This window comes from Podarcis vaucheri (assembly GCF_965113315.1).
Source record: "Podarcis vaucheri genome assembly, chromosome: 8".
NCBI classification, from domain to species: Eukaryota; Metazoa; Chordata; class Lepidosauria; order Squamata; family Lacertidae; genus Podarcis; species Podarcis vaucheri.
In genome coordinates this window covers 2930039-2939908 of record NC_138766.1, presented here as the reverse complement: position 1 = coordinate 2939908, position 9870 = coordinate 2930039, and the positions used below count along the sequence as shown (strand labels likewise).

The following is a 9870-nucleotide window of genomic DNA, read 5'->3' as shown; positions in this document are numbered from 1 at the left end:
AATTTTTGATGGTATCAAAAGCCACTGAGAAGTTGAGAATTAACAAGGACATATTCCCCCTGTATCTCTCTTGGCCAAGGTCATCATACAGGGCAACCAAAGCAGTCCAACACCACAGGACCAGACTGTGCTCTGCATACCCCTTGAGATTCATCTGCTGTAACAGTGAAAGCAAGTTCTCGATGGAGGCAAGTGGTTTTATCCTCAGAATGTTTTGCAAACAATCACATGGAGCGGCTGTCGGTTCTGCCACTTCCTTTTGGCCAGGCGGTAACAGGTCCTGCACCACCCAGAAAGCTCTGCTGGCCGACACAATGAGGATGCAATGGAGGCAGGAAAGTAGTTTTTCTTTGCATCCTTCACTGCCACTAGGTAGGCTCGAGGATGTACAAAGCAATATGTGTGTTGAAGTATCTGGGAACTATGGAAGCCTTTTTGGCTAAAGGGTGGAGTGTAACTGCCTTAAATAAACGACATGGATGATGGACTCAAGGGCATCCTGATCAAATTTGCAGATGACACCAAACTGGAAGGGGTGGCTAACACCCCAGAGGACAGGATCACACTTCAAAACGACCTTGACACATTAGAGAACTGGGCAAAAACAAACAAGATGAATTTTAACAGGGAGAAGTGTAAAGTATTGCACTTGGGCAAAAAAAATGAGAGGCACAAATACAAGATGGGTGACACCTGGCTTGAGAGCAGTACATGTGAAAAGGATCTAGGAATCTTGGTTGGCCACAAACTTGACATGAGCCAACAGTGTGACGCGGCAGCTAAAAAAGCCAATGCAATTCTGGGCTGCATCAATAGGAGTATAACATCTAGATCAAGGGAAGTAATAGTGCCACTGTATTCTGCTCTGGTCAGACCTCACCTGGAGTACTGTGTCCAGTTCTGGGCACCACAATTCAAGAAGGACACTGACAAACTGGAACGTGTCCAGAGGAGGGCAACCAAAATGGTCAAAAGCCTGGAAACAATGCCTTATGAGGAACGGCTAAGGGAGCTGGGCATGTTTAGCCTGGAGAAGAGGAGGTTAAGGGGTGATATGATAGCCATGTTCAAATATATAAAAGGATGTCACATAGAGGAGGGAGAAAGGTTGTTTTCTGCTGCTCCAGAGAAGCGGACACGGAGCAATGGATCCAAACTACAAGAAAGAAGATTCCACCTAAACATTAGGAAGAACTTCCTGACAGTAAGAGCTGTTTGACAGTGGAATTTGCTGCCAAGGAGTGTGGTGGAGTCTCCTCCTTTGGAGGTCTTTAAGCAGAGGCTTGACAACCATATGTCAGGAGTGCTCTGATGGTGTTTCCTGCTTGGCAGGGGGTTGGACTCGATGGCCCTTGTGGTCTCTTCCAACTCTATGATTCTATGATATATGCATTGTGTTCAGGTGTGCTTCCAGGTGTGCTTTTAGTCTGCAACCTTATTGGAAAGGACCCACAAAATCCGCATTTCCCCCAATTGTTTTCTCCCGTGGCAGCTCATATCCAAATGGGATTGTATTCAAATATCACATGGCATTCACCTGACCCCCTGCACCCAACTGGCTCTTTGGGGGTAAAGACAACCTCTCTTAACAGTGCACAGGGGAAGGGAATATTTCTTTCTGGAAAGCTGCAATGTTTGCACAGATGAAATATGTTTTCAGACCCAGATTTTCTGTCCACACCCATGAAATGCTATTTCCTGCTATGCCCACCATGGTGCTGATCTCCTTTTCAGATTTCCGGAGGACAGAAAATCTCCAGATTTATTTATTTATTTTGGGTGGTGGTGGGGAGATAAAGTGTCGGGCAGTAGTAGCTGAAGGAAAACCTCAAATGGATGAGGGGGAATGAATGAAGGTGCAAGAGGTTTGTGATCCACTTGAAGCTGAGGTGTGTGTCTAGTCCCCAAGACTCTAGAACTCAGTGGGCTTTACTTTAATGTAAACATGCTTAGCATGGCCCTGCATATTATTTCATTCTGGCATCCCAGGAACCAACCTGGCAAAACTACTGGGTGTGCAATTCCTAAGGCTGAAAACTCTAATCTCCAAAGGCATCACAATCCAGTCAGGTGGTCTTGAATAGTGCTGATCGACTGGTGGTGAGAGTAGGGCCTGAACAGATGCTCAGAAAATATGACAAAAGCTATGATTTGTGGTTTTTTCCACTGTTAGTAATCACATGAGCCAGTACTGAATAACGGTACTTTATTCTTAGCAATGAATATACATGGGATACAAATCTTTTAAAAACCTCAGTTTCTGACAAGGTATGCTTTTATTTTTCATACTAATCCAGCATGAAAACACTGATTACAAACCTAATGATAAATCACAAAGAGAAAGTTTAGAAAATACATTTTAAAGGAAAACTACATGATTTGCTTGTATCCTGTAAGTATATGTCAGAATTTCAGAGTTAGTAACATTTGCTTGAGAAGACATCTGGATTATTGCTCTTCTTGAATCTGGAGAAGACCACCAGAACAGCTATGATGAAGCAAACAGGCGTTTAGGTGCAATTGTTTCTCTTCAGGCTGATGTGGTTTGTCCAAGGAACAGAATACACCTGAAAGTTGCAAGTCACATGCTACAAGCAGGGAATGAGAGAGAGAAAACCCATTAATATGACTAATATGAACTGCATCCATAGTAAATCAGAACATTACTAATTAAAAGTTCATCTTAATGTTATAAGCATCCTAGTGATAGTTCCCTCCCCAACCCCCAAGAAACATCCTTATGTTGGACATGGCCCAGCTACAGTGAAGCGCTTCTGTTTGTGTGCTGAGCAGTAAATTTTTACTGGATTTAATGAGACTAACTTCCAAGTAAGGGTGCGCAGAATTGCACCTGTAGTCCCTTAAAGGGAATTAAATGTTAACTTGGTCTGTGTTGTGCTGCCTATGAAGACATGGCGTGGATTGCATGGGCACAAAACACTGGAAAATATTGCTGCACAATCTTTACTGTAATAAAGGGAGATTTCATAGGGGATTTTTCCAGTGCTTTGCATCCTGTGTCAGCACAGAAGTTATACATGTGCCATCTTTAGTCCCTCTGTGAAACATGAATTCATGTCTCTGTTTAGCAGAGGGACATGCACGTTTCTGTGTTTTCAATCATTAGGGATACAACAAATCCCCTGTTGTGCACCAAGAGAGACCCCTCCCCACCCCAAACACCAACAACATTCATTGAGCTCTTTCCATTTATCTTCATACATGCAGGTCCCCAACAGGACAGATCTGCTACTGAAGGCAATGCCACTTGCACACTCATTTATCCACAGTTCTACAACGAGTTTTGAGACAATATGTGTTGTAATAAGAGTCTGCTTCACTCTCAACTTGTTATGCAGTACACAAGCATAGTAAATGTACAGTAAATGTACATAGTAAATCACAGTAAATGCAAACATGTGAGCATGAACTGACCCTTTTGGCTGTGGGGTAAAGCACAGGTGGACAATGCAAACAATAAAAATGCTCAGCGTTACAAGAAGCAAGGTAAGTGAAGAGAAGGCCTGCACTTCTTGAGGGATAATCACAGGACCCAAATGGACAGAGCCACTCTCATGGTCTCCTCATCAAAAGGGAAAACCTCATGCCATGTTGCCATAAGTTTGAATGGCTATCATTTTCTCCTAGAGGGAAGAGTCAATGGGAAGCACAGAATGGTGCCTCGGGGGGGGGGGTCAGATACAATTTGTCTCTCTTCAGCTGTCCCCCAGACCACGTAGCCCAATGACTCGCCCCACGTCACTTAATGGGTCCTTGTCTCTATAGGCTCAGCCCCTTATTGGCACCCCTGGTTTCTTGGGCATTCTGGAATGGAGATAAATTATAGCCAGATGACCCCCTGAGGTTTCCCACCAAAGAGCACCTGACTCTTTCCCACAACCTTGATCCCAAGTACATTTTCCCAGTCAGAAGAAATGCCAGTCATTCCTCCATCTGAGGAAAAGTAGAAAGGCTCCTGTGGCGGCCCTGGGAATGAAGCCTGCAGCTGCATCGCCCCATCCTAAGCTCCCTTGCTTGTCATGCCAGACTGTGACAGAAGACTGAAAACTGCCTTTCAGGGAGACTTCCGTTCAGCTCATGGAGATCCCGTTGCTCTACCCCAATGGGAGAATACAGTCTCAGATACAGTCCTGACATTAATGGGGCCAAAGCACTGAACTTCAGCTGAATCAGGCTACATATACTTGTACTAGGTTTGGTACCATTTTAAGCTTTACTACATGAAAAATGTTAAAATGTGCAATACTACGCAATTATGGGACAGCCCAAAGCTGCTGACTGTTATTAGAAGAAACATACCGTAAGTGTATTTACTTGGAAGGAAATCCACCGTGAAATCATGGAGGAGATAAGAATAGCTAACTGGAATAAGACAAGTGCTTCTTTTCACTTTTTTTTTGGGGGGGGGGAGAACTTGTATAACGAAGTTTAGATAGTTGCACAGACAGGCATTGCTGATGCTGCAAAACTACTGAAAAGGGAACTTGAATTAGTTAAGGACAGAAGGCTTTTTGTGCTGTGCTCAGCTAGAAGTCTTCCAAGTCACCAAGCAACTGTTTTGAGTTCTTTGACTAGGCAACAGCACCCCCAAACAGAAAACACAAGGGCTTCTTTGTGTGTTGAACAGAGGCTGCTGGAAAACCCAGGCGTTTTACTCTTTTTGGCTCCTGAGTCATTTGTTGGTGGTTGCTAAAGATTTTCTTTTTTTTTTTGCTTTTCTTTGTAATCAGCGAATTTTGGCAATTCTTTGTGCTCTAGTTGCTATAATGAATGGATGCAAGATGTTTCTTGTGGTGTGAGGACACAAGAAAACCATTACTCTACTCCACAGATTCCTGCACCAACCCAGAGAAAGAAGGCTGCACTTCAGTCCTCATATTTAGGGGAATCCTCGGCACATTTATGGAGGAAGTAAGTTAATGGGTTGCGCAGAGGTTCACATGTGCAGAGTGAATATGCACAGGACTGGGCTACAAGGATCAGGCTCTGAAGTGGTGGAGAAGAGAAACCCACATTCAAATCTTTACTTAGCCAAGAAGGAAGCCTTAGGCAACTCCTTAACTCTCAAGGCCAAACTAAGTGTGTCTTTGCATCCATTGTGCAGATGTTTCAAACTGGAGTGAGGCTAATCATTAATGAGATAAGAGCCTTTCTCCCCCATCCAGCTGTCATCCTGATAAAATGCTTTCCAAAGCCAATATTTGCTTTGTAGAAAAATACCTCCATTGCTGCTTCAGAAGAATATTCTTAGTATCTGTCTGCTCTGATGGCATTTCAACCCCACCCCCACTTACATTGTTTTTAAAAAAGCAGCACACAAAATGCAAAGACACATTTAAGATCATGTCTCAACTGGCCCTCACAGGGCTACTGGGGATAAAACAGGCTAATCCCTTTATCAGCCCCACAGATATTTTTTGGAGCTCTTGCACAGCTCCAGTTCATTATAGGGTAGCTTCAGCAAGAGAATTTCCAGGTACATTATTCATGCCCATAACATCTAAGGAAAACATTATCAGAACTGATCCCCAAAACAACATAATCCAGAGTGGAACTAGGAGAAAGAAGGCAAAGTTTTACATGTTTACTGAGTTTTACAGGGTAAAGGTAGACCCTGTAAAAACAGTCAAGCAGACTGTTTAGAGAGAAAATGTATTTTCCCCAAAAAACTAGGTTCCTCAGGTTTAGTTCCCACCACAAGGATATCCCCAAGCACTGCCTTTCTTTCCTTCTTCTTTTTGAGCAACCATTCACTTCCAAGTTCAAAATAGTGCTGCACAAGTACCTTCATAATGAGGGACATTTTTACTGCCAATTATTATATTTAGCACTGTTAAGCAATGTCCTTGTTTCTGCTACATACCTTTGCCAGCTCTGGTGCTTCATGGAATGCACAGTTCTCAACACTGGCTACTGACTTCGGACAAGTTGTTCGCCCAACTTTAACATCGAAAAAATAAAGGACTCCAGAGACAATCTGTAAGATGTGGGAAATGGCTCCTTTACTAGAGAGAATATTCAATATATTGCACAAGACACGATGCCTTTTCTAATCACAAAAGACAGACTGGGATTCATCTGTGAACATTGTCCAAGGCTGCCCCCCTGGAAAACAGTGAGAGGGACACAGGAGCCGCCTGTGCTTAGCCTTTCCTTTTAGAGAGGAGCTATAAATCTGCCTGCGTCATAGACATTTGGGTTATTTCTTTATGTCAAAGAGCTGACAACTGGCATTACTATAACATCAAGGAACAAGAAGAGAGCCAGTGTTGACATCAGAAGGTCCAAATCCAGGCCTCTATGGAGCTTCATGGCTTCAGCCCCACCCCTGCTTCGCAAGGGGAAAAGATAGAAGATTATAGTGACCCCCACCCCTACACACAGACCATATCCAACAGGGGCACCAATAGCAGACCCTTGACCTTAAGGCGACCCATCTCCATGATAGGAGGGCAGAGCATGCTGAATGCATCCCTTAACGTTAATAGGCTTTGGTTATCGCAAGTCACTGTCACAAGATGTGGTGACAGCTATTGGCATAGATGGCTTTAAGAAAAACAGGACAAATTTTTGGAGGGATTGGTCTGCATTAAGACTACCCGGGAGAAAATTCTACTACATAAAAACTACATAAAAAGTCAAGCTTCTTAAGAGATTTGGAGTGCATTTGGGGATTGATTTAATGTCTTTTTAATGCCCTACATGAGGATGGGAGAACTGAGCCAACTCAATAGTTCAATCAGTAGGTTTCTTGTTGATTCTGGAGTTCACATGATTCTGCACATTTTATGCCGAAAGTAGCAAGAAAAGCCAGGTTCTGGTGTGCTGCCTGCAAGGAATGGCACCCCTTGAATCTGAGGGAAATTGCAGTCAAACATAACTATGCATGGGTTCTAGTTAGTGCATGAAGGAGTTAAGACGGCAGGGTTAAGATTCATAGACTCAGCTAGGTCATACTCTCTTACCTCCATGAGTAAGTGACGCTTCTTCTTCTACCTTCTCTCTCTCCCTCCAAGACACGTAACCCACCAGGGAGGATGTGGCTAAGGTTGCTCCCAAGCTTGGAGCATGTGTTTGGAACTATATTCCGATTTTCCTACCCAAGAGTATTCTGCCTATGTTCTCCTTGCAGCTGCATGGAACAATGAAGGTATCAGACCTTTGAAGTCTGACCTTGTAAGTAAAGCATTTTAAACTTGCTTAGCTTTATGTGGTCTGTTCCTTGCAACAGGAGTAGAAAGAGGGGAGAATTGCAAAAGGGATAAGAAGGGTCTAACAACCTATATTCTAGCCCTGCATTTTGAATCTAGGCACCCAACCGATTATTTTGTTGTTCACCCACACATGTGGGTCCACAGGGATTCAAATTTTTAATTCCCCCACAGAATCATGCCAGCCTAGGTAGCTATACTGCATGTTTGCATAGCTGACTTGAACCCTAGAAAATCAGGATACCACCACTTGTTTCAAGATGCAAACAAATTAGAGAAAGCTACTTCCTTAAATTTCAGGAAATGTTTGCATCTTTTAGTTAAAAAGAGAAGAGGAAGTCAAGCTTGGGGGAAGAGAAACTGCTGGCTGAGCCCTAAAGATTATAGCACTGACCAGCCAGACACGAATAGCAATAGGAAATGTAAAGAGGCCTGCCTCTGCAGGATACTGACCCTCAGGCCAACACCTTCCTTTTATTTTGACAGCGCTGTCATTTGTCATGGCAACCAACGAGCTGTCACTCAAACTGCATCAAAGGACACAGCTGTGCAGAAGTGGCAGAACTTGCACTGAATGCCAGTTGATGGAAATTGCCAGTGAGGAGCTGCTCTTTCCCCCTGGCCCTGCTGGGGGGCTTCTCTGGGGGGCAGCTGGTCGACCACTGTGAGAACAGGATGCTGGACTAGTGGGCCCTGGGCCTGATCCAGCAGCAGGCTCTTCTTAGGTTCTTAACTCAGTACAGCTCTGGTTAACAGAATGCATCTGGACACACGTCACACGTCTGCTACCAGTGTAAAGATGGAAGAAAGACCAATTCATGTGACCTTTTGCAGCCCCAATTTGCTGAAATTTTCAAGGGCACTTGGACAGCCCAGATTCCTGCTGAATTACACCCAAAAACTGTAAGCAGCATATCTGAATTAAGCAATATTGGAGGAAAGGAATCAGGGAAGCGCTCTTTGTCCTGTGGGATAAATATCAGCCTCACATAACCAATGCTTAGTTCTAGTGAGTGCATGAAGGGATTCAGACCTAGAGGAGGCAGTCCTGCCAAACATAACTAGGTCAAGCCCCCTCACCTTGGGAGTGAGGGTTACCAAAGCCTTTGTTTATTATCCTTCAGCATATGAATCCCACCCAAAAAGACATCAGGGCTGAAACCAAGTTAAACTGCCTGCTTTTTTTCTGCTGCATGGAAAAGCACATAAAACTGAACTTTGAAGAGTTTGAAAACAAAACATTTTTAATTTACTAAATGTGTGGCCTTTTTCTATGCCAAAGGGGAAGTAAGGGGAGGTCTATCTGCCAATATTTCCGTGCTTTATTTTGCTTCGTGTTTTTTGATTTTAAAAGTCTGCTGGGACTCGCTCAGCCAGAATATAGTTGCCTCCAAACCTGGATCTAGGCAACTAGGAAATTTGACCTTTATTCTTTTAAATCAATTACACACAAACATTAAAAACCAACATGTCCTAGTTAGGTCAAGGCTGTTCCAGTCAACAACAAGCAGCCATAATCTTGGCTGCTGGCTATGTAAGCAGAAGAGACTGACCTCCCCCCTGGAATCCTGCGCGGGGGGGGGGAGTCAAGCTGGAGCTGACCCCCAGCGCCTGGAAGAAGCCAGCTGCTCTGCTCTGCTCTGCTCTGCTCGCGGGTCAGGCTGCCCAACTGCTCGCCTTGCTCCTGCACTTCTGCCTTTAAGGGCAGCCCGGAGCGCACAAGTTTAGTCCCATGTAAACACTCAGAATATTTATGTGCAGCGAGCTGCGGCTAAAAACACAGGAGCGAAAGGAGGGGAGAGAAGAGCCCTGCCGCCGCCTGCTTCCGTCTCAGCTCGACCTCTTAAGGGGCAGGCAGCTTCCCAGGCGGCGGCGGCGGCGGCGATTCTTCCTGGGGGCTCCTAGTCCTCCTCCCTGGGCAAAGAAACCAAGGCCTTGCCTGGAGAGCGGGGACCCGTCCTTCGCCGCCTGGCCAGGGACGAGCAGAAAAGACCGTCGGGTTCCCATCTGCCGTCCAGGCTGCCAAGTCCCGCGCCGGAGAAAGCAGCTCCGCGCAACGGGCCGAAGGAAGAGGCTTCTTGGGGGAGTCTCCCGCCCCGGCCTTGGGCTGGACTCCCCGGGGTCATCTAGTCCGACCCGCCCGCCCCGCACACTCACTTGCTTCCTGACCCGGACCACCTCGGCCACGCGGCTGGCGTACTTGTCGTTGCTGGCCCGGTTGTACTCGTTCATGGCGAACTGCAGCGCCCGCCGCGCGCCCTCCTCCTCCACCGAGGCGTCCTGCACGCCCCCCAGCAGGGGCGGCCGCTGCTGGCCCGTGCCCGGCGCGGCGCAGAGCAGGAGGGCGCTGCACGCCACCAGCCACCGCCACGAAGCCATCGCTCGCTCGCTCGCTCGCTGCTCTCCTCCGCACGTCCGAAGCTGGGCGACGCCGCTGCGCAGGAACTGGCGGCTCGGGCGCGCGCGGCGCTTTTCCTCGTCCCGCCGCCCCGCCCCGCCCCGCCCCGCCCCGCGAGCGGAAAGCCAAGCCGACTCCCCCCCCCCCCCCACCGCTGCCTGGCTTCGGGCTTGCCTCGGTTCCCCGTCTCCTGCTTCGGGCAGCCTCGTGCCCGGCGAGTGGAAAGTTACGCAGACCTGG

At 46.5% G+C, this 9870-nt stretch overlaps 1 protein-coding gene across 1 annotated transcript; it reads right to left on the bottom strand.

The window, feature by feature from the left end:
- Nucleotides 1–2189: 2189 nt before the first annotated feature.
- CST3 (cystatin C) lies at nt 2190–9644 on the bottom strand. The gene is made up of 3 exons (XM_082236153.1): nt 9390–9644; nt 5885–5998; nt 2190–2588 (listed from the first exon to the last, which is right to left on the bottom strand). Exons 1-3 carry the CDS (start codon nt 9609–9611, stop codon nt 2511–2513), a joined length of 414 nt encoding a protein of 137 aa, XP_082092279.1. The 5' UTR covers nt 9612–9644; the 3' UTR covers nt 2190–2510.
- Nucleotides 9645–9870: the final 226 nt, after the last annotated feature.

Coding starts and splice junctions, on each gene's coding strand:
- CST3 (XM_082236153.1), bottom strand. CDS start 9,611: ATGGCTTCGTGGCGGTGGCTGGTGGCGTGCAGCGCCCTCCTGCTCTGC. Junction 5,999..9,389: donor TGGTCCGGGTCAGGAAGCAA/GTGAGTGTGCGG, acceptor CACATCTTACAG/ATTGTCTCTGGAGTCCTTTA. Junction 2,589..5,884: donor AAGCACCAGAGCTGGCAAAG/GTATGTAGCAGA, acceptor CCCTGCTTGTAG/CATGTGACTTGCAACTTTCA.